At 39.5% G+C, this 24269-nt stretch overlaps 2 protein-coding genes and 1 pseudogene across 6 annotated transcripts; all 3 read right to left on the reverse strand.

The window, feature by feature from the left end:
• Window positions 1-4475: 4475 nt before the first annotated feature.
• On the reverse strand, window positions 4476-7232 carry LOC149018247 (protein NRT1/ PTR FAMILY 5.10-like). Its single transcript, XM_089152556.1, has 4 exons — window positions 7097-7232; window positions 6779-6996; window positions 5525-6072; window positions 4476-5444 (listed from the first exon to the last, which is right to left on the reverse strand). The coding sequence occupies exons 1-4, from the start codon at window positions 7206-7208 to the stop codon at window positions 4619-4621; spliced, it is 1704 nt and encodes a 567-aa protein (XP_089008682.1). The 5' UTR covers window positions 7209-7232; the 3' UTR covers window positions 4476-4618.
• A 1444-nt stretch (window positions 7233-8676) lies between these two features.
• Window positions 8677-12897, reverse strand: LOC149018248 (protein NRT1/ PTR FAMILY 5.10-like; annotated as a pseudogene).
• Window positions 12898-17132: 4235 nt separating this feature from the next.
• On the reverse strand, window positions 17133-23072 carry LOC149018249 (protein NRT1/ PTR FAMILY 5.10-like). Of its 5 annotated transcripts, none has more exons than XM_089152559.1 (5): window positions 22733-23072; window positions 19819-20001; window positions 19515-19732; window positions 18738-19291; window positions 17133-18120 (listed from the first exon to the last, which is right to left on the reverse strand). In XM_089152559.1, the coding sequence occupies exons 2-5, from the start codon at window positions 19964-19966 to the stop codon at window positions 17301-17303; spliced, it is 1740 nt and encodes a 579-aa protein (XP_089008685.1). In that variant the 5' UTR covers window positions 19967-20001; window positions 22733-23072; the 3' UTR covers window positions 17133-17300. The 5 variants fall into 5 exon arrangements, with proteins under 5 accessions (XP_089008685.1, XP_089008687.1, XP_089008684.1 ...); XM_089152561.1 differs by having other exon boundaries at window positions 19819-20006; XM_089152558.1 differs by lacking the exon at window positions 22733-23072 and adding an exon at window positions 20982-22169.
• Between the last annotated feature and the right edge of the window lie 1197 nt (window positions 23073-24269).

A 24269-nucleotide genomic window follows, 5' to 3' on the forward strand; every position in this document is an offset into this window, starting at 1 on the left:
TCCTTAAAACTAGGAATTTAATGATAACTATTAGATAAAGATTATGAATGACATTTGTACCCATCATCTTTATCTTAAATTTTTATTTTTAATTTTTGGAGGGGGGCCAAATAGTGGTATTTCACATTTAAAGATAGAGAAATAAGGAAAAAAACAAGGATACTTACAATTTCAAAAAGTCCGGGGGGCCATGGCCCCCTCCGGTCCCAACGTGACTCCGCCACTGGTTGGCCCTAATCCTAATCCTAATCCTAGCTTACAAGGCCAGGAGGGGCAAGAGTAGTTTAGACATTTAATGCTGATGCTAACCCTAACTCTAACCTTAAGTATAAAAGAATAAAATAATGTACAATTCTATATTCCATACTTTTGCATTATTTTAATAAAAAAATAACTTACAAGAAAATGGGATTGGAGTAGGACAAGAGCATCTGTTTTTCGCAAGTAAAGAATGTCAACTCATCCTTTTAACCCTATGATGGGTTGTTGACATCGTCAACTTTATTGTAAAGAAAAAAATTACATTTACACCTCAGAGAATTTATTTTAAGGTAAATACCATTTATCTCCCTTCTTTGCTGGACAAATAGCATTTACACCCCCTCTTACTTGGATAATATCATTTATCTCCCCTTTTACCTAGCAAATATATCAAACACTTCCCCCTGTTAACTTTCTTGGTTAAATTTAACTATTATCGTTAAATATTTTTCTAAAACCCCAAATTACCCTTGGCTAAAAATATTTTTTTAGTTTAAACTCTAAATTATCGTAATCACCCTAGCAGCTAAAATACTAAATTACACTCAATTAAAATAATTGTTAAAAACCAAAATACCATCGTTAAAACTCAAATTATCTTTAATTATTAAAAGCCCAACATACCCTTTTGATAATTCAGTATTGAAATTGCATTTTGATATCAAGCAGTTCGTGTTATTTTAGTTGTTTTATATATATAAAAAAAGGTATGTTGGGTTTTAATAATTAAAGATAATTTGGGTTTTAAATATGGTATTTTGGTTTTTAACAATTGTTTTAATTGAGAATAATTTAGTATTTTAGTTGTTAGGGTGATTAAGGTAATTTAGGGTTTAAATTAAAAAAAAATTCAGCCAAGGGTATTTTGGGGAGAGAAATATTTAACGTAAAAGTTAAATTTAACTGAAAAAATTAACAGATAGGAGGTAAGTGATATTATCCAAGTAAGAGGGGGTGTAAGTATTATTTGTCTAGCTAAGAGGGGTGATAAGTGATATTTACCCTTTATTTTATTAAAAACATCTTTCTAAACCTAGTAATTTTAAACATAGGACGACATTTTACTCCTATTGAATCTCAATATGAGATTTTATATCTTTTTATGTTTAAAACTATCAATAGGCGTAAATATATATTTTTTTATGTTTAAAACTAATGGTACTATAAACATTTGTAATAGAATAAATTATAGGAGGGACCAATGCAATTGTTTGCATATAAAAAGAGTGTAAATGTAATTTCTTCTATTATAAAAGATTGTGCTTGATGTATTAATCGAATGCTCATTAATCAAAAAAGTTGATAACAGTTTTCTTAGAAACTAAAGTGGTGTTGTTATATCACAAAATTGTTGTGTAGCCTACAGTCTAGATCAAAACTTGTGGTTGAGACGAAATCTCGACCATCGTTTCTCGTAAGTGATTATTTTGATAAATACAGCCTATAGTCTAGATTTCGTCTCAACCACAAGCCATGCACACTAGCTTTTGGTGTAGATACAACACCCAGAGGAATGCAAGTCCAAGAGCTCTTTCTTTAACTGGTGGTATTATGTGCTCCGATGTGATCTTAACATACATTGTTCAAATAGAAAGGAATTGGCAAGCTAGTACTCCACCAATGGCCATTGTTGATGAGGAAGGTGGTGAGAGTGAGACTCTTCTCATATGCAATGAAAACAAGTCCAGGTAAGTGATGAAGTCACTCCTAGTATTCTAATATTGAGCTGAAGTATTAGTAAAACTCAAAGGTTTTTCATATTCAAATTCTTGAATATCTAATAAAGCTATTTTTTCTAAGCAGCTTAGTGTCCTAAAAATAAGTCGATTCACCCTAAGTATTGACTGACTTTAATGTATATCATATTCAAACTCCTGAACATTTAATACTATTTTCTAAGCAGCTTCTTAAAAGGTCTCCTAAAAAGTAAGTCGATTCACCCTAAATATTGACTGGACTTTATATATATATCATATTTAAACTCTTGAATATTTAATAAAGCTAAATTTTCAAAGCAACTTCTTGAAAAGTCTCCTAAAAATAAGTCGATTCACCTCAAGTTAATTTTTCTAAATTTATGCTTAATATATATTATATTAAACATAAATTTAGATTCAATGGAGATAGATACGTCTTTTTATCTTTAAACTAATGGCATTCAGAACAAGGTGACTTGTATAATAGAGTAGTTGATTCCACAAGTTGTAAACGTAATTGTCAGCAAATAGAAGTGGTGTAAATATGATTTACTCATTTTTTTTTAAAATTTAATTAAGATATTTTTTTATATTTTGATTGTTAGGATCATGGTTCCTCATGTCGGCGATATATCGCCAACACGGGGCGAAAAATTGCCATGTCACTGGGGGGGATACGACACCCCCCAACGACACCGAAGTAACCAAAAGTCGGCGATATATCGCCGACGGTCGAAATATCGACCCTAAGATCTTCATCTTCTCAAGCCAAACTCTGCAAATTCTTCTCCTCTCACACCCTTAGGGTTCCTCCAACAAGCTTCTACTGTTTACGGTGACTGTACCTCCATCGTCTACAATGAAACCACCTTCACTTGGTCTCAAACCTACTAGCATTGCCTCCAAATCGCTTCTGCAATCTCCTTTCTCGGAATTCGAAGAGGCCAAGTCGTCTTTGTCTTTGCCCCAAATATTCCGGCCATGTACGAACTCCACTTCGCCGTTCCGATGGCTGGAGCAATTCTCAACACCATCAACGTCCATGAGTCCATCTCGACACTCGCACCATTTCAATCCTCTCCGCCATGCCGAATCAAAACTCATCTTCGTCGATTCCCTCTCTCGCTCCGTCCTCCTCAAAGCCCTCTCGTTATTTCAACCTGAGCTGTTGCACACCTGCAGCCTGCACCGATTCTGCAGTGGCCATGGCAGAGCGAGTGTTGGCAGCAGGAGTTTTGGGAGGCCCTGGTAGATTTACAGTAGCACCGTCTTCTCTTCTCACTTTCTCTCTCAAAGATCCAACAAGAACAGAAAAGCCCTTTGCCGAAGACGATGAACCACCAGACCAGAGAAGACCTCTGCGCGAAGACAATGAACCACTGGAGAAGACGACGTTAACAATTTAACCCTCCCAAAATCGCCTGACTTTTGGCGACATGTCGCCCGAGTCTCCGTGTCGCTAGGGTCCGACACGGCGACACGGGCCGACATGCCGAACCTTGGTTAGGATAGGGCTAGGTCAAGGCTAATTAAGATTAGGGATAAGAATAGAACCTTTCAAGTGAAGAACTTGGGCAAGGCTAGGGCCCACTTGTCATGACTAGACCCAATCACGGACAATTAAATCAAAATTGAGCTTGGCTTGGCCCATCATGATTCAAGATTAGAGACAAAAATTTTAGACCTTAAGTTAGGATTAGGGTGATAATGGGCTTACCTAAGAAACTACATCACAACACAGGGGAGGTATGTCTAAATTACCAAAAATAATAAATAAATAAATATTCTTCATTTCAGAAAATATTATCCGCTGATCTTCCTCCTATTCCAACATGTTATTTTTCAAAGGGGTGTAAGCGGATAGGGTAGTACCGTAGTAGTAATGCCATACCTATATCCTATTATATTTAGATGGATTTGGATAATATTCTATTAGTTTTGCTAAATAGATTCTTCTAAATGGATATGGATCCATATTGAATATGAGCTTTTGACTACTTGCTGACATCTTTACTCTTTTATTTGTGAGAATTAGGTTTAAAATTTAAGAATTTGACAACTTTGTATTTTGTTTTAGAGAAAATCTAAAAAAATTTTTTACATTTCTCAAGTAAAAAATTTATAAAAATAAGAAATTGAATTCAAATAAGTAACATAATCAGATTATTTTATTGGTCGAAAATGAGTATTACCATATCCTTATCCCATTATTATTAAACAGACGGATTTGAATACCTCTAAACAAATTCAAATGCAAATTCAGAAGAGAATTTCGATTTTCCATTTATACCTCTATTGTAAAGTTTCCAAGGCTTCCTATTGCACTTCTTCCAGTTCTCCTATCTGAACTTAATCTTTAACCACCATGAACCAAGCCAGCTCCCTGCTCAAAGCCTTTGCTATCGCTAGTAATTAACCTTGGCTTCCCTTGCTCCTAGCTCGGTCTCGTAAGCAAATGATGAAACCTACTTTCTAATTCGTTAGATCGGAGAAATCTCTCTCCAGCATGCCCCTCTCTTTGAATTGCTCTTCCATGTCATATCTCATTGATTTGATCGTCTATGTTGTCCAGAAAAATCACTTTTATATCATACATAGATCCTTCTCATTTATATTGCCTTACACGTGAACGTGAATACTGTAGGAAAGCTTGTAAAACACTATATAAAATTCTCTCTTCTGTAGACGTAAGATTTGGCAAAATACAAATAAAAGAGCAATGCAAGAGAACTTAGACCAGCAAGAAGCCAGTAGAAGTAATCAAGATGAGCCCTGTTAAGATTGTTTGAGAACCAACTCTCATGGCCATCTGCACCCGTTAACTCTTCAATGGTTGAGATAAGGAAGCTACTTAGAAAGCTTCCTGCACCAAAGATGCTGAGATAAAAGGCAACACCAAGACTCCTCAACCCTTTGGGCATCTGGTCATAGAAGAATTCTTGCAAACCAACCCTGGTGAAGGCATCAGCAATTCCACACAAAATGTACTGAGGAACCAACCACCAAACACTCATAGGAACTGTTGCTTCTGGGCTATCCACTATCTTGCAATCTATGGCAGTTTGAAGTCTTACCCTTTCAACTACTGTTGCAACCACCATGGAGATTATAGATAAAACTATTCCAATTCCTATTCTCTGTAACACTGTTATGCCAGAAGTTCTCTTAGTAAAACTTCGAGCGATTGGAACAAGTATACGATCATAGATAGGCATGAACAGAACAATGGAGAGACTACCAAAGGTTTGAAGAGAAGCAGGTGATATCTGGAACCCTGATGACCCTATTTTTCTGTCCATTGTAGCTCCTTGCTTAGTGAAGAATGTGGAAGATTGTGAATTCACAGTTGCAAATACTAAACATGTAACCCATATAGGAGCCAACCTCAGTAATGACTTTGCTTCTTCCACCTGATTGACACTACATCCTTTCCAACCTTTCTTTGAATTTTCAGATGAAGTAACCATCAATGCCTTGTCAAGAAACCTGCAACAGATGAGCAACAAGAAAATAAGTAGCTGCTCTTTGATATACGAGCAATAGAGAGTCTTTTAAGAGTTATTTACCTGAATTGGCTTGTAGGACTGTGTATGAGAAGAGTCTTATCTCCTTCTTCGTCAACAATGGCTGCTGGTGGGGAGGCTCTCCAATTTCTTGCTGCTTGAATAAACACTTGCCCAATTCTACTGAATGGATTCTCATTGCCAATGTTAACACTGTAGCGATAAGTTTTGGTTCCTAGCAAGAAAACTGCAACTGCAGCCATCATGCAAACACATGGAATTCCAAATCCAAAACTCCAATTTAGGTTGTCTTGAATGTATGTTAAGATCACATTGGCAAACAAAATACCACTACACAACCCTAAATACCACCAGTTAAAGAAAGAGCTCTTGGACTTGAATTCTCCTGGGTGTTGCTCATCAAACTGATCTGCACCAAAAGCTAGTACGCATGGCTTATGACCACCTTGTGCAAGCGCCACTAAATATAGAGACGAGAAGAAGATGACGACTTGGTATTGAGGAGGATGGCAAGATATTGTGTTTTTTACATCACAACTAGATGGAATCAAAGAAGGAAGCAGCGCTGATAATGTTAATAGGCTCAACCCCTACAAAACATAACATGGCTTTAAGACCAATATATCGATTAAAAAGTGTGAGGACATAAAAAGTAAGAATTCGGATCACCAATCCTCAACTGGTAGAGGTCTTACTCCCCTCACACTTTTCTACTCTAAGGGCACAACTTTAAACTTTTAATAAGAAAAATCAAAGGCTGATGTTCCTCCTAATTTGTGGTGGAGAAATGTGAGAGGACCATAGACTTCTACCTTGACGGGTAGATGATATTCTAAATCTAAATGGTATCACATATTATTTTCTTGGTTATTTTCATTCTCATCTCATGTTGATTTTGATACTAAATGATAGGTACCATACTTTTGCCCATCTATGCTAAACTAATTCAAAGTAATGCAAATACACTAGATCAAGCCCCATTAGGCATAAAATAATGTTTACTTCTATAAAACTCAAAGCTTTATTTAATTGAAAAATAGAATGTTAAACAATAGAACACCTTTTAAGTATTTGATCCAACCAGATTTTTCTTGGGGAATTCTCCGATTAAAGTCAAAAAATTCATAAATTTTTTTCCAGGCAAATTTTAACCGGAAAATCCCAAGCTCATCAAGAGAGAATTTCTATATTGATAATTTATTTTCATTTCCCCAAACTATATGGATAATTTCATGTGTAATTCTATAACAAATTTTCGTGGAGAACACCAAAAGAGAGAGAGAGAGAGAAACGGACCAAAACATAGAGGAGATTAGCGGAGAGAATAGTCCAGTATCGCCCAAGATACCCATCAGCAACAAAAGCTCCAAAGAGAGGGAGCATGGAAGACACCCCTGCCCATGTATTCACGTTCACGGCGGCCGTTACCGTCGTCTGCTGTAATGGACCAGTCAAGTAGGTTATCAGGTTGTCTTCAACCCCATAATAAGCAAACCTCTCTGCCATCTCCACTCCTGCATCGTTTTTTACAATTTCACAACCTTGAATATCCACCCCCACTGCTACTTCCATGAAAAGATTGTTAAATGAAGCTCTGTAATGAATAATACTTACCAATGATGTAAACAGCAGATCTCCATTTTCCGGTCTTTGATCGAATCGCCGGACCGCCTTCGTGGTTGACGGCTCCTTCAACGGTGTCGCTGCTCAGTAGGGGAGCCTCCATGACTGAGGAAGAAGCAAAGCCTTCTTCCCTCAGTTCCCTCCCGTAAACCCTGTTGGCAGTTCATGTATATAAGCTAATGTGAGACGTGTACGTGATGCCAAAATGGGATATGTGATCTCATGTTACAATTTTTCGTGGCTCCCACTTGTGATATCACAGACTTTATTTGGTTTATTGTCTCAAGGAGGGCTGAGAAATCTCATCTGCATGAGTCCTCCATGACTGTTATAGGAATACCATATAAAGCTTGGATATTCAAAAAGAAAAAATAATCATCTCTCCTTTTTCACCTAATGAATTGTTACATAGTCATACACATTCTCACGCAATTCTAACGCAATTCTAGCATTCTTTCACCACATATTTAAGACGGAACCTATCTCAATGATGACAAATTGGATGCTTGATCACCCTACCTTAGTTTATTTCCGTCGTATATTCAAGAGAAAAGTCTACTTTTGAACATTAATAGATCCACTGACAAAAGTTGTTAAATAATGGTCAGAATTCTCACCCCATCTATCTAATATATATCCTTCAGTCACACATTTAGAAAGAAAATTCTACCTCTGAATTTAAGATGAATTCCCTAAATATGGTGAGATTTTACCCTCAGATTAGAAAAACCTTTCTCATTTTTCTTTGGTAGAAGTCAGGAGTAGAGAAATTAGACTTAGAAAATGTTTTGATCCCTTGGGTTCAAGGAACTGATGAAACGTTGAAAGTGACAAAGTGATAGTTATATAAAAAGTAAGAGAAAGAATCCTTGTGTTGTCGTTTCATGAGGATCCATTTTTCTTCTTTTGAAATTTTAACTACTACGCGCAGGCCTTTGAAAACTTGATAGAGGCATGCGCATGAAACATGCATTTATGCCTAACTTGTCACTCTACTCTAGCTTTTTGCCTAACCAATGTAAAAGTGAGAGGATGCCTCAACCCTATGGTGAATGTCATTTTCATGTTTCTATCACTATATATATACCAGTATGGGACAAGTTCCTCTTCGTATATGGTGATTAGAAATTTTGGATAATTTTCTTTCAATCCCCTCAGATTTGATTTATTTGTTATTTAAAAAAAAAAATGATATTTTGCATTTCTTATTTTGTATCGATAATTTTATGACCACAATGGCCTCATTTCTTATTTATATCGATTTTTTTTTAATTAACAATGACTTGGGTGAGACCCTGATAGGATCTAAATGAAAATTTTATGAGGTGTTCATGTCTTGGGATGAATATAAGGAATAGTAGAGAGGGTATTATCACCTCTGTACGGTAAGAGGTTGAGTAATAGTAACCCAAGAAGGTTGGATAAACTCAACTATTAGTTTTCACTTTAAGAATGGTATCTTTGACAAAATTATTGATGGAAAACCCTTTAATTTATATTAAATTAATGAGACATCAAATGTCATTTACGTATGGTTATTGCCCAAGACATCACTAATGTTGCCAGCAATTTTTGAAGCATGGAATTATACAAGAGCATTGCAAACGATTGATGTCAGCAGTACTAGAAGACACTACATGGAGGCTTATGTAATAGGTCACCTTCTATAGACATAAGATTTGGCAAGCTGCAAATAAAAAGGCAACACAAGAGTACCAAGATGGTCACCAGCAAGAAGCTAGTAGAAGTAATCAAGATGAGCCCTATTAAGGTTGTTGGAAAACCAACTGTCCTGGCCATTCTCACTTGTCAACATCTCAATGACAGACACAAGAAAGCTACTTAGAAAGCTTCCTATACCAAAGATGCTTAGGTACTGGGCAAGACTGAACATAAAAAAACTCTTGCAGACCAACCATAGTAAAGGCATCAGCAATTCAACATAAGATGTATTGAGGAACCAACCACAACACTCTCATAGGAACTTTTGCTTCTGGTACATCCACTATCTTGTAATAACTGGCAATTTGAAGCCTTTTCCTCTCAACTAATGCTGCGACCACCATGGACATTGTAGAGAAAACTAATCCAGTGCCCATTCTTTGTTAGTGTTGTTTAGCCAGAAGATTTCAGGGTAAAAGCTCAGGCAATTGGAATAAGGATGTGCTCATTGATGGGAATGAGAAAATCAATGGAGAGGCTGAAAAGGTATGGAGGGAGGCAGGTGGAATCTGAAACCTGATCCTATTAATGTTCTGTCCATTTTGGCCTCTTGCTTGTTGAAGAATGGTGGATTGTGCACCCATAACTGCAAATCCTAAACACGCAGCCCATACAGGAAACAACCTTAGTAATGCCTTGGCTTCTTCCACCTGATCGACACTACATACCAACCGACCTTTTTTGGAATTTTCAGATGTAGTAGCCAATGCCTTGTCAAGAAACCTGAAACATATGAAGAAGAAATAAGTATTCTGGGTACTGAGTAAAACTGCTCTTATAGTATGGCATAAATCAGAGATATTCTCAAAACTGTCATGATCTCTCCCAGCCTAACTGGGAAAGCTGATGGCTCAAGTGTTGTAAGAGCACAAAGTAATGTCTATGGCAAAAATACTCACAAAGTGGACTTAATCTCGATCTGCTTGTAAGTAGAGTATGCAATTTCCTATACTAATTAATAGCATTAAGTGAATCAAATCATTTTACTAAAGCCATATGACCCTATTACAAGTCAAAATCCCTAGTTTCATTTGGCTGCAGGGGAAACAAAGGGAAGGGAAGTGAAATCAATTGGACTCTCTTCTTGGCACCAAATCATTCCAAATTTGTTTATTGAACTTCAATTTACTCTTCATTTACTACTTCTAGTTTAGAGAACAGATATGATCTTTTCTTCTTCTATCACCGAATAAGCATCCAAACCTCCCAACCCAGACCAACCACACAACAGAGTATAGAGAGAGCAATGCAGGGGAGGGAGGGGTGGAAGAACAGCAGAAACTGAGGCTTAGGACAGAGAAGCTGAGAGAGGGTTGGGGCAGGACTGCAGTAAGGGAACAGGACGGAGAAAAAGAGAGGGGGAGCCCCCGGGGTTACCTTGTCTACCATTCCTTTGGAACAAAATCAATAGGTATAGTGACAGTTGTCTTGGAATTAACAGATATTTTTGTCCCTGCTGGGAACATATTACATTAATTAGTAGACCCAAAATAATTTCAAAGTGATTTCAGTGAAGCAATTGAAATAGTTTTCAGATATCAATTTTTAAAAAGGTAAATATCATATCATACATCCTAGTTTCAACTTATAACACCATGAAATAAATAAACATTTCAGTGTGCAAAGCTCCTACTACAACAAGTTCTGGGAGGGGAAAATAGACGCAGCCTTACCCTTACTTCACAGGAGTGACTTTCTCAGTTTCCCCCAAAAAACCAACAGGATGCAATAGCGCAAGAATTGGTTAGCACTGGATAGGAGAAGAGTTCCATCACCTTCCTCATCAACAACCACTTCAGGTGGAGTGGCTTGCCAATTCTTTACTGCTGCAAAAAACACTTCCAAGATTCTTATGAATGGGTTATCATTCTGCATGCTATAAGTCTTGGTTCCAAGCAAGAACACTGCAATTGCAACCATCACACAAATACATAGAATTCCAAATCCAAGACCCCATTTGAACACACAATACCCCCACAGATTCCAAAATACCATCAGTTAAAGAAAGAGTTCCTAGACTTGCATTCCTCTACATGTTGCCCATCAAATTGACCAGGACCAAAAGCTTGCACGCAAGGTTTGTGCCCTCCTTGTGCAAGTTCCACCAAATATAGAGAGAAGAAGAAAAGGATGATACAGTACTGAGGAGGTTGATAAGATGTCAAAATTAATGTTGTTTTTCCAATCAAGTGGAGTGAAAGAAACACTCATCGCCGATAATGTTAACAACCCCAATCCCCACAAAATTTAATACGCATTTAGTAGGTTGTACAATCTTCAAGTTCTCTCATGATAGACTCTCTTGTTTCACAATCTTCTGCGTCATGTCCAGGTTCCCAAAACACACAGTAGCGTATGGAAACAAAAGCCTGAGAGAAAATTATATACAATCTAAGATGAAGGTGGTTTTGGAGCATGTTTATGAGTATACATATATGTGGACATCAAAGCTTCACTATATATTGAATGATAAAATCCACTATGAAGAGCCAATATGAGTTCCAAGTTAGGAATCTGATAAGGTCAGAATTTCATCTTAATCCAACCTAACTCTTTAACCATGGAGTGTTTTTTCTTCACTCAATTTGAAAAAGTGATGTCAAGGACTGGAAGAAGAGCCATCTGTCTCAACAGGATTCAGCTTTAAGGTCATGCCTCCTGGTTTTATTATTTCTGCAGTGGAGCCTAGGCTTCAGGTTTGATATTTTAGCTTGGAGCTACTCAAAATAATGAACTGGTGTGTCTTCTGATAAGCACCTTCACCATGATTTGTTTGGTTAGTGTGAGCATAAATAGACTAAACCATGTGGTACAGCCTAAGGCCAATAGAAGATGATACCAAGGGAAATGGCCTGCTTCTCACCAATAGACCATGTCTGCAATTGGGTTTGGGTTAATTACTAGATAAGTCATCTACTTACATGGTCAATATAAATAAGGGAAAATTTCTCTCCCCTGAACTACCCCCTATTTACTCAAACTCCCCTTTCAAATTTTCTACTTCTGGTTCCCCAAAAAGTCTAGGTCTTACATCTCCTTCTTTGTTAGTTTAAACACCCAAAAATACTCCCTCATTATCACATCTTAATCAATTAATCTATTTCCCTCTCCCCCTTAATTTGTCATTATTTTTCAAAAACTTTTTTGTTAGTCTTTCCTTCTCCCTAAAACACAGTTGCAGCAACCATCCCCTTTCTTCTGAAGGCACCCCAAACCCAACCCTCCTGCAACCCACTATCACTCCACCCTAACCTTTTCCTACGCCCTCAATGAAGGGTGTCAATGGGTCTGTCCGGGCCAGATCCAATTTTTCTTTTTGGTTCAGGCTGAAAGCACCCAATCTGAACAGGGACTATTAGCAAAGTTTCGAGTTGGGTTGGAGTTTGATTTGGCTTGTGCTTAGAATTGTTGGATTGATTATGAGACCATCAACAACCCATTTCAGCCCGTTTGAAATTAAATTACATGTTGGGGTTAGGTCTTGGGCTTGGGGCATAATACAGACTTGGAAGACTACTATTCAGATTGTAGTCACAATCAGATTTGAGGAATACCTTTATTTTCAACCAAAAATGATTTTTGTTAAACCTAGTTAAACATGGCCAAGATAAAAATCCGATAACGATAGATAGCAAAGACAGAGTAGAGAGACGAACCAAAAAATAGAAGAGTGAAGCAAAGATAACAGCCCAGTATCACCCAAGACAATAAGCATCGGCAACAAAAGCTCCTAAAAGACTGATCCAATGGCCCAATCAAGTAGGTTATAAGGTACGTAGCAATTCCAACATACGAAGACCTCTCTGCTATCTCCACACCTGCAACCAATATTTCAAGATTTGGGCAACAAACAAAGACCAGCTTAACCAGAAGGTTGTGCTATTAAACTCTGTAATACTACCAATTATGAAAATAGAAGATCTCCATCTGCCGGTTTCTAATAGAATTGCCGGGCAGCCTTTGTGATCGACGGCACCTTCAACAGTATTACCCACTAAAGGAACCTCCATCGGTTAATGGAGCTAAATGCCATCCCAATAATTCCACATTTTTTCCATTTCTTCGCTTTAGAGTTCCACTTGATTCATTTCAGTTTAGCTTTGATGTTGCCATGGTTTTGTATAGGGTGTAAGCTATTAGGCACTGTACAAAATGTCGGCGACATATCGCCGACACGGCGATATTAGCATGTCGCGGCGTCGACACCCCCCGCCCACTCCGATCGCTATCCTTGCGATTTGCATTTCGCCCTTCTTCTTTTTTTTATTTCTCTCTCTTCTCTCTCTTCTCCGGCTTCTCTCTCTCTTTTTGCACTTTTCCTTTTTTCGTCCGTCTTCGCCTCGTCTCTTGCTTCCTTGTTGGTTCCGTTGTTTCGTCGTGCTTTCCTCGGTTTTTTGTGCGTCCTTCTTATCCGTTTTTTTGCTGCTTTGTTTGGTGTTTTGATTTATTGTTGTCCTGTGAATCTCTTTCCGGTCTTTTTTCGTGTTTTATTTTTTTTTTTTGTGGGTTGTATTTTGATTATCTTGTATGTTACTTTTTGTGATGTGGTTGTATGATGTGAACTTGTGGCTCCGTGAGCGATCTTGGACTCCGGTCGTTTTTTTGCCCTGTTATTTTTTTTTCATATCCCGATTTTTTCTTTTGTGTGGGGTGGGGGGTGTTTTTTTGGTTTTTGTATTTTTACTGTTGGTTGTGTTGTCCTGTGCTTCTGCCGGTTTTGTTGGCGCTTTTTTATTTTTCTCTGCTATTCTTTTCTTTGTTGTTTATATGTGTTCTTTTGTTTTTATTTGTTATGTTTTTGATGCCGGTCATCATGTGCTATGGTCGGGGTGGTCTTCGGTGGGCGTGCCGTCGTGGGGGCCCTGCTTTGTGGCTATTGATGGTCTGTTTTTTGTCCGTTCTCGGTGTCGTAGGTTGGGTCCTCCTGGGGTTGTGTCTTCGGGCCTCCGTGTTCGTTACTCGGTTTCCGGGGGTTGGGTCGGCCTGTTGTGCGGGCTCTCTTGTGTGTTCTTTGGGTGTTGTCCTGTTGTTGCGTCGTTCGGCCTGGCTTCCTCCGGTTGGCGAGCTGGCTCGGCTGGTCCTCTGGGCCTCGGGGCTAGCCTTCGTTCGGGGGTGGTGTGTTTGGTGTTTGCGTCCTCCGGGCCCCTCTCTCGGTTCGTTTCCCTCCGCCTCCGTTTCCCCGTGGCCTGTCCTCTTCGGGGCCGTTCTCGTGCTGGTTGGCGGGTGGCTGTCGTGGTTTTTCTCCTCCCCCCGGCCGGGTCCTCTTCGTTTTGTCTTTGCGGCGGCCGGTTGTGGTCCCCCCTCGGTTGTGCCCCCTCCTTCGGGCGTGCGGGTTTTGTGTTGCCCTTTTGGGTCTTTGGTGCCTCTGTGTGGTGGCCCCGCGGGTCCTCATCCTTCTGGTTCGTGTTGGCTGTCTTCTTGTCGGTGGTGCTCTGGTCTCGGCCGGTTTCTGTCTCTGCGGTGTGTTCCGGTTGGTGGTGTGTGCTTGTCCGCTGGCTCCCTTGGGCTGGTGTTGTGCTTCCGTTTCCTTTGTGGCCCTTGTCGCCTTCTTGCCTTCTGGCTTGGTCGCTTGTCCCCCCTTGGGTGCGCGTCCCTTCTCTCTCTCGTTGCTTTGGCTGTGCTCTGTGGGGTGGTTGGTCCTCCCGTTTGCTTTGTCGCCTTGGCGCTCGTGGTCGGGCCTCGGTCCTGTTTGCTCGCGGTGGTTTGTTGTGGTCCGTGTCTTCTGCTTTTCTCTTATTTATTTTTTTTTTGAGTTTTGATTATCTTGTATGATTTTTTGTCTATTGACTTTGAGTTTGTGTTTCCGACCATGGGCGCGCCGCCGGCCAATATCTCGATGTTTCGGGTGTTTCGTGTGTTGCCCTGATCCTTGTGGTCTTGCGTGTGGTGGCTCTTCCTTGGGGGCCCCTTGCCCCCTTGTTGCTCCCTTGGCGTTGGGTGCTTGGCGCCCCTGGGCTCGCGCTTTCTTAGTTTGTCGGTGCCGTGGCGGCTCTCGTGCATCCTCTTCTGGGCCGGTGTTTTCGGTTGTTGTTTGTGTTGTGTCTTGTGCTTGTGGGCTTGTGCTTGTGGTTTGGTTTTTGGTAGTTGGTACTTTTTGCTTTTTTTTTGCGCTTTTTCTACCCTGTTCTTGTCCTTTGGGTTGGCCCCTTTGGTGCCGTCGGTGTCGGTTGGGCCGTGGTGGTCCATCTTTTGCCACTGGGTGGCTTGGGTTTCGCGTTGTGGTTGTTTTTGTTTTTTTGTCCATCTACTTGTTGTTTTTGCAGATCTTGTTTAGGTGCTTTGGGTCTTTTGTGGGCTGGTGTTGTCCCTTCCGTTGTCTTTTTTTCCTTGGGCTTGTGCTATGTTTTGAGTCTTTTGACTTTTGGTTTCTGTTTGTTTTTGTGATTGCCTTGGTTATCTCTTGCATAGTTCATCAACTTCAGATTGCTCATCCTCTCGGCTTCTCGCCTCTGTGTGGGGTTGGAGTACATTCCTGTCCCTCCCGGAGGCCTTGCCCTCTTGCCTCGTATTTATTCCTATATTGAGTTGGCTCTTGCCGCGCTCTGGCTCATCATCTCTGTTTTTGTGTTCCAGTGACCGATCCCCTCACTCTGGATGTTGGCTGAGCCTTTCCCTAGGGCCCCCCCGCTCGCTCGTTTGTGGTGTTATTGGCCCCGAGGTCACACATGCGCCTGCCCTCTGAGTTGGATGATGGCCCGGGCCGGGCCGCGGACACATCCCATGACCTCTCGCCTGTCCCGGTGGAGTGATTGGTGTGGTGGTGGTGTGGTGGTGGTGGTGGTGGTGGAGGAATTGGAGACGTATCTGTTCCACTACCAGCCGGCCCCCCCCGGATCCGGGGTCTTTTGATCTGCCCTCGGTTTTCTGTGGTGTTTCCTGGTCGTCATATCCTTCGGGCCGTCCCTCGGCTCCTCTTGTTAATCCTTGGATGCCTTCTCTGGGTCCTGCTTGGATGGTCCGTGGCTCCCCCAGTTTTGCCTCGTTTTGGTTCCCTCTCCCTCCTTCGGATGGACGGATGATATGGTTGTACCCCTCTAGTTCTTCGATCTGGGAGCTTGGTGTCCCTCTCCCTCTTTCCATCGGTCATTCGTACCAACAAGGGCATCCGATGGCTGCCGTTCCTTGGCCCTATTCTCACTTCCCTCTTGGGTTCTCACGGCTGAAGATGCCGCTATGACTCGTGATGATTACTTAGACATTTTCAATATCGTTGGATGGATGAATTGTATTTGTTGGGGGCATCATGGGCGTCGGGATTCTCCCCTGGCCGATCTGTCAGCCGGGTTTCTTTTATTGGTTGGATGACTTTTGTATTCGTTTGTACATGATTGTAGCTTTATATGTTTGGTTTTGGTTTTGGTTTTTGTTTGGCTTTCGTCCCTATGTGACATGGGTCTTCATTGTTTGGTTGTTTTAGATCAAATCACTCCTGTGTTTATTAGCCTCAAATTGGCTACACTCAATTTCGTCAATGCCAACCCATCCGGGTTCGTTTTCTCGCCCCTCCGTCGCCCGCTTTTGCTTCGCCTGTCGCCGTGTCGCCGCGCCGCCGTCTTTCCTTGCTATGGTCCTATTTAAAGCGTATGGCCAAATAATTGCATCTTCATGAAAAAGAAATTATTTCCATTTGTTATGATCTTTGTCCATCTATCTTTTCCCAGACATTATAAAGAAAAAACGATTTCGTTTAGATAAAAAGCCAGCAGAAATATTGGCCTCAATGTTTCTTTCGTTTGATGGTACCTCTGAAGGGCTCCAGTACCCAAAAAAAAAATTCTTTCATTTGATGTCCCTCTGAAGGGCTCCGGTACCCAAAAAAACATTTCTTTCATTTGATGGTGCCTCTGAAGGGCTCCAATACCCAAAAAAACCTCTGAAGAGCTCGTAGTGGGCTTACTTTTAGTGGGAAGAAGCGATTTTCCATACGTAACAGCAATGGGGAAGACTCATTTGAAATTTTTCTCCACACTCATTACAATTCAGAGAGCAACAGTAATAACCACCATTGTTAAAACTCACAACCACCTTCAATAGGAGTCTTTCCTCCAGATCAACTTGATGTTCGCACCAAGAATACTTCCAGGGGAGGTTTGGGAAAGAAAGAATCAACCACTTATGGTCTAGGCATGGGAAATACTGAATTGTCTTGTCCTGTAAAATTTCTACCTTTTCATGAAGGGTTGAGACTTGGGGAGGACGTCTAGTGCAGCAACAGTTAGCTTCCTTAAATGCATATAGTACACCAAATACCAGGACATAGAATATGGCAAATCTACCTTACATGTCAGCAAGGATAGTGCCTTATGTGGTGGGGGAAGGTTGATACCAACGATGATCCTATAAACATTGCTGTAATACTAAAAAAATTAGAGCATTCCATATCAAGTAAAGAGTTGCAATACCATGAAACAACATTCCTCTCAGTCATCTCAATAAAAAAAGCACCTTCAGTGCAATCTCCACAATAAAATGGCTATGTATTATATTCCTTGTTATATACATATGTTTTTGCAAAATACAAATACATAAGAAACCAAAAAGCACTAACACCAAAAAGGAGAGCATAGAAGTAATCAAGATGAGCTCTATTAAGATTGTTTGGGAACCAACTCTCATGGCCATGCTCACTTGTTAACTTGTCAATGGAAGAGACAAGGAAGCTACTTAGAAAGCTTCCTACACCAAAGATGCTGAGGTAAAGGGCAAGACCAACACTCCTCAACCCTTTAGGCATCTGATCATAGAAGAACTCTTGCAGACCAACTCTAGTGAAGCAATCAGCAATTCCAAACAAGATGTATTGAGGAGCCAACCACCAAATACTCATAGGAACTGTTGCTTTGGGTAAATCCACTATCTTGGCATCAATGGCAGTTTGAAGTCTCTTCCTCTCAACAAATGTTGCTACCACCATGGCAATCATAGATGTAGCTAATCCAGTGCCTATTCTTTGTAGTGTTGTCAAGCCAGAGGGTTTCTTGGTGAATGAACGGGCAATTGGCATGATAACACGATCATAGATGGGCATGAAAAGAACTATGGAGAGGTTGATAAACGTTTGAAGGGAGGCAGGTGGAATCTTGAAATCTGACCCTATTGTTCTCTCCATGGTGGCTCCTTGCTTCGTGAAGAATGTGGATGATTGTGCATCCACAACTGCAAATAATATACATGAAGCCCATATAGGAATCAACCTTAGTAATGCCCTCACTTCTTCCACCTGATTGACACTACATACTGGCCAATCTTTCTTGGAATTTTCTGGTGCAGTAACTAATGCCTTGTCGAGAAACCTGAAACATATAAAGAAAATGAAAATAAGTCTTTACTGGTCTTCCAAAGCTTGTATGTTCTTATCACTTTTTCTTCATTTATGAATTTCTAGCAAAAACACTGATTACTAACTGATGAAGCTGCTCTGTGTTACAGTATAGCTCAGAAAGATTTTTAAAACGGTCATGATCTTTGCCAGCTCAACTAGGAAAGCTGATTACTTCCCTGAGAAAAAATACCTAAATGGGGTCTTAAGAGCTCTGAAGGAATGTTAATATCATAAACCACAGCTCTTAGCCTCTAGACCAAATAAAAACACAGCATGGATGGGCCAGCAACTGCTCTGCTGCTTTTTTTCTTGGGCAAAAAAATCAATAGGTACAGAGTGGTAACTGTAAGGTTAGACCCTGTTGAGCTTCTTAAATAGTAAAGCAGGAAAGTTAGTTTGAAGTGAGTCTAAATTAGATGAAATTTATTTCAATTTCTCATACATATGATGATAAAAAATAGCATACCAATACCATAATTTCAATTTAAAACCTCTAATATTTCATGAATCATACCAAGGAAAGCCTAGCATTATTTCCCTGCCCCACTCTATATCTGGTGTAAGCAGTAAATAGCTTGCATTTCTTACCTAAATTGGTTAGCCCCACGTTTGAGAAGAGACCAATGAAGAGCCCCACCACCATCCTCATTACCAGTGGCTGGTGGTGGAGTGGCTCGTCGATTCCTTACTGCTGCAACAAACACTTGCCCAACTCTTCTGAATGGGTTAACATCATCAAGATTAAAACTGTAGCGATAAGTCCTTGTTCCAACCAAGAAAACTGCAAGTGCAACTATCATACAAATACATGGAATCCCAAATCCAAGACCCCAATTCAAGTTATCCTGAACGTATGTTAAGATCAAGTTGGAAAACACAATACCCCCACACATTCCAAAATACCACCAGTTAAAGAAAGAGCTCCTAGACTTTATTTCCTCTGGATGTTTCCCATCAAATTGATCTGCACCAAACGCTTGTACGCATGGCTTGTGCCCTCCTTGTGCAAGTGCAACCAAATATAGAGAGCAGAAGAAGAGGATGATTTGGTATTCAGGAGGGTAACAAGATGTTGTGCTGTTCTGGCAATGAGTCGCAGTGAAAGAAGGAATCATTGCTGCTAATGTTAACAGGCCCAATCCCTGCAAAATGTAATCTGACTTTAGTAGGAGTCACAGTCTTTCAGTTGTCTAATGGCAAATAGTGAAGTGCTCTGCTTCACCAAGCATAATGATGAATAAGAAAAATTAACTGACCCAGATTCAAGAACAAATAATCAAATCATGCTGTTCAGTAAATAGGGTTTTTTTAAGAATCCCCAAATTCAGAAGATATCTGGGAGGAGAGAGAGAGAGAGAGACTAACCAAAATATACAGGAGAGAAGCAAAGATAATAGTCCTGTAACGGCCAAGATAACCATCGGCAAGAGAAGCTCCCAAAAGGGGAAGCATTGAAGCTACCCCTGACCAAGTGGTGACGTTCACAGCGGCAGTGACCGTCGACTGACCCAGAGGACCAGTCAAGTAGGTTATAAGGTTGGCAGCAATTCCACAATAAGAAAACCTCTCTGCTATCTCCACTCCTGCAACCAATTTTTTCCAAGTTTCACAACTTCAAAATCCACAAAACCATGAAAGATTTGGCCATTTGGTAACCCATAATACATACCAATTATGAAGCCAGAAGATCTCCATCTGCCAGTGTTGGATCTACTCGCCGGACGACCTTTGTAATCGATGGAACCTTCAACTGTGTCATTTAGTTGGGAAGGAGAAGCCTCCTCCAATTCCTCCTCCATTTTTTCTGATGAAGTCATCAATTTTCTTCCTTCTTCCGCTGAAACACCTAGCACTGGCCTTCGAAAAAATAAGGATTTCATTTACAAATAAGACTAGAAATGTAGAAATATAAGGAATTCAAAATGGAGTTATCACAAAATTTCCGCTTTGTCTGCTCTACGAATCTCAACTCTCAAAGGATTTCCATAAGTGGAGTTATCTTCCTTTGTTATTGGAGAGAAAATCTAACCCTTTATTGGTTTCTTTCTATTGCGATTGGGTGTATGATGGATTTCTTCGTCAAAAGAATCTTCCGTCTTTGGTCAAATGAGATTTAGATTGATTACAAAAAAGGGAAAAAATTGAGATTTAGATTCCTTTTTAATGAAGAATGACAATGAGAGTAAATCCTTTCTTACTTTGCAACTGGTCCAACCGTATCAATGGTAGGCGCCATCCCCTCTCCCATGTGGAATGATAGAATCAAACTCACTACATATGTCAGAACTTATCCAAAGCTAACCTCGAAGGTAGCTTAGTTGTAATAGACAACGCTTCTATGTAGGTGCTCCTATGTAGCCTGTAGGAGGTCAAAGTTCGAATTCTCTTGGAGCCACGTGTGAAACCTGCCTATATTAATTATAAAGTTGTCCTGAGGATGTAGTTGAGGTGCGCGTAAACTGACCCAAAAGTAAGTTATCAGTGCAAAGATTCAAACTTAAAACCTCTTTAGTTTTACTTCTTATTGGATGCCGTCATCACCTTTGCTGGTTGGAGGCTGTCAATCACCTTATCAAAAGAACGACCAGAAAACTGTGCACGTTGACCATTTTCAGATCCAGGATCTACGGAAACCATGTGGACTGGAGTCACTGGATACAACCTTTTTAGTAGATGGGATTAAAACTGGAACTGATGTTACCATTTCCTGTCTGGGTTTCAGTGAAAGTTGCATAGAAATTTATCCATTTCTGGAAACAGACCAACATGTATATCTACCGAACAAAAGCCTCAAGATGGTAAAAGAGCAACAGGAAAATTGGTGTAACTCACCGTTGTTCACAACGAATACTTTGCCAAGAACAGAAAATTCATCATCAATACTATATCAGAGTTCCCATCTATATATTTCTGCAGATGTGATGGAAGTCGTTCCTTTTACCAAAAAAAGAAAAGAAAGAACTTGTTGCAGAGAGGGTTTGAAGGGAAACTCCTCCAAGACGCAGAGGAGAATCTTCTCTTCTTCTGGATTCTTTCGTCAACCTCGAGACTCTGGAGAAGTTGGTTGAGATGTTCTTTCCCCTTTGAAGAGCCATGAGAAGCTCTCATGGCCCTCTCTTCTCCAGCTTTCCTCCCGTATCAAAGCTAAGTCACCTTTTAACCTAACGGCAAACCTGGGCACATTCATTGGATGATCCACTTGGAGCTCCACTGGTGGACCCGCTCAATACCGGTACCGGTTCAGATGAGGAGATACAATCCCAGCCCAAATTGGATTTATTCATCCTCAATATTTAAGGGATAATATTCCTTCAAACATAAGATCCAAATTAACTTCATGATCTAAATCCCCAAGGGATGGGATAAGACCAATACCACATAAGTAAAAATCTAAATTCTCTATTTGTCAAGGCAAAGTTCTATGCTTTCCTCAAGCCTCGAGGCCTGGATCCTCTAAGTTTTGACACATTAAATCAAAGGTGGAATCGATCCCCAATGGGTCTCCCGTAGAGCCCCCTCTTAATATGTGAAGGAGAGGCATGATTGCAGTTCATAAGATAGAGGATCTGGATAAGAAGTCAAGAGTTACAAATTTTTGAGATAGAGCTTTTTTCCTATACACATAAATTGTGCCTTTAAGATTAGTTGAGGTGCTTGTAAACCAAACCAACTGATAAAGGAGAAATAAATTAGCCTGAACCAATTCGGTTAGACCGAGCAGCTTGAACCAGGTTGAACCGACCAAGGTAAGTTTGGCAGAATAACAAGACGAATCCAATAAGACTTGTAGCCGAAGAAAAGGCATTCCATTAGAATTGAACTACTCGTATTTGAGTAGGATTCAATTCGTGAGATTCGTATTGCAGACTGACTAATGTTTGAGTCCTAGTCAAACTCGTATATAGAAAAACCATAAAAAAAGTATGAGAACACAAGAGAAAGGTACACTGAATTGAGCGATCACTATTCAATACTTTATTGTTCATTGCTTTCTTTTCTTCTTTAATCGAAGAATTTCCAAACTAGATCGTCGGAGGTGAAACTCAATCACTCCGGTCGAGCTTATTCTTACAGGTTCATTCGGTTGAGGTGAGGAGACGTGCAAAATTGCATAGCAACACCAACAATAAAAATTTTGATTTGATTGGAATAAAATATCCAACTTGGATAGGGAACCGGTCAAGTTGTTATCTCTTTTTAATGAATATGACATTATCTATAAATAAGAAAAATAAAAATCATAATACAAGTATACAACTACATAGTTGTGAGAATATGATGGGTTTATTTAAAAATTAAAAAAAAAAGAAGAAGAGAATATGATGGGTTCTTTGATTAGCACTTCCACCTAACGTACTTGAAAATTAGGAAAAATCAAATCAATGTCTAACACCTAGAATAGAATCTGTGACCCATATAAAGAAAATTGATTCTCTAACTATTTTCCTACAGAGAGAATATTCCTTATCCAAGAGGTAAAGGACAGTTTATCAATGAAAACCCAGAGGAAACAAACCAGCTTATCTACAGAATTTCTTCTCAAGATAATCAAAAACAGTTCTTTTGAAAAAGAGTTAACTCACCGTTGTTCACAGAGAAAAAATTGCCAGAACCAGCAGTTTCAATTCCGATCTGCTTCCTTAAGGAGCTGCAAAAGAAATTAGTGCAGAGCACAATCCTCCCTTCTTCCTTCAAAGCGTGAAGTGAAGAATGAAATCTTAAAAACAAAAAACTTCACTGTGAGAGCTTCTCCTCTTATGGGTTCTTCTTTCCAGAAGTGGGTTTCCTCTCTTCAGCTTCTCAGTTGAGATCTCTCTGTCTCTTCTATGGTAATGGGAGAGGCTTAATAAGTTAGATATTGTCCGAAAGAGAAACAGAAGACAGGTTCTGGCTCTTAACCTTCCCTAAAACTGGACCACATTCATTCTAGCCAGATACGTGCTTCCTCAGATCTAGCAACTTCTTAACCATCCCCAAAACCTGGCCTCATACATTCATTCAACCCCAACTAATGAACCACTGGTTCAGAATGAGACAGATACAAACCCAACCTAAATGGATTTTTGGGATAATTATTGGTGTCCCCTCCACTATGTTTAATTACAACTTATTTTTTACCTTCTATATTTTTTTTTTTTGTAATGATTTTATTAAATTATTAACCTTAAACTTTACATATAATTATTGTGGCCCCCTACCAATAAACTCCATTAAAGGAGATGTGTTAATGTTTTTATTTATGAATTCCATGCTAATTGTTTTTTACTTTTGACTTGTAAAATTCCAAAATAACATCGAACTAGGTTCAACCACGGTCGGGTTGGTTCAAGGGGTGAACTGATAAGTAGCGTGAAGAAGAAGGAACCCGACAATTATGGGATAAAATGTGCTTGCACAATCATGGTATATGGGGAAATCATAACCGACTCCGAAGGATGAGGAGAAAACCCTTCAATCAGATAACCACCAATAAAAAGTAGGACGAATCTAAAAGATCTAAAAGAAGAGGTAAATCCTATATAAACTAAAGGATAGCACACAATGAAGGTATCTAAATTGTTTTCCTCTATTAACGTTATTCAATTAAGCTCTGTAGTCAACCAAAGCACCTTCGGAGGTGGTTTCCCGACCATCTAGTCGGCCCACATCTAACCTAATTTTTTGGAAGGCAAGCTTCAAGGAATCCGAGGACAAAACAGTTTTTGGACACATCAATACTTTATATTAAATCTTTTTTTTTTAATATATATATTAAATCACATTAAAGTAATTAATAAGAAATTAACTCTAATTAGGTAGTTCCTTATTTTTTAAACTTTTTTATATTTACTTTTCAATTTGGTGTTGTTTCTATTAGTTTATTGTTATTTATTTTTCAATTTGATGTTATCAAATTTTAGAAGTTCTCATTTACATTAGATTTTCATTTATTACTATCTAATTTGGCGTTATCAATTTTAGGTAATCTTAACATAAAAGAATAATATAGATAATCTTTTTTTGAAATTCAAAATAATAAGAATACAATTCTAAATTTGGTATTTGATATGATTTTTTTTCTAAATGAGGTTAGTATTATATTTGACTTTAATTTTAGATTGACAAAGATAGACATTAAAC

Source organism: Hakea prostrata, chromosome 4 (assembly GCF_041222555.1).
Source record: "Hakea prostrata isolate BN-2017 chromosome 4, UWA_Hpros_2, whole genome shotgun sequence".
Lineage (NCBI taxonomy): Eukaryota > Viridiplantae > Streptophyta > Magnoliopsida > Proteales > Proteaceae > Hakea > Hakea prostrata.

Excerpts from the sequence above, each read along its gene's own strand:
- LOC149018247 (XM_089152556.1), bottom strand. The coding sequence starts at position 7,208 with ATGGAGGCTCCCCTACTGAGCAGCGACACCGTTGAAGGAGCCGTCAAC. Across the intron at positions 6,997-7,096 it reads ATCTGCTGTTTACATCATTG|GAGTGGAGATGGCAGAGAGG; the intron begins GTAAGTATTATT and ends AAAACGATGCAG. Across the intron at positions 5,445-5,524 it reads AGTCCTACAAGCCAATTCAG|GTTTCTTGACAAGGCATTGA; the intron begins GTAAATAACTCT and ends CATCTGTTGCAG.
- LOC149018249 (XM_089152557.1), bottom strand. The coding sequence starts at position 20,397 with ATGGGAGAGGGGATGGCGCCTACCATTGATACGGTTGGACCAGTTGCA. Across the intron at positions 20,007-20,347 it reads ACGGTTGGACCAGTTGCAAA|GCCAGTGCTAGGTGTTTCAG; the intron begins GTAAGAAAGGAT and ends ATTTTTTCGAAG. Across the intron at positions 18,121-18,737 it reads CGTGGGGCTAACCAATTTAG|GTTTCTCGACAAGGCATTAG; the intron begins GTAAGAAATGCA and ends TATATGTTTCAG.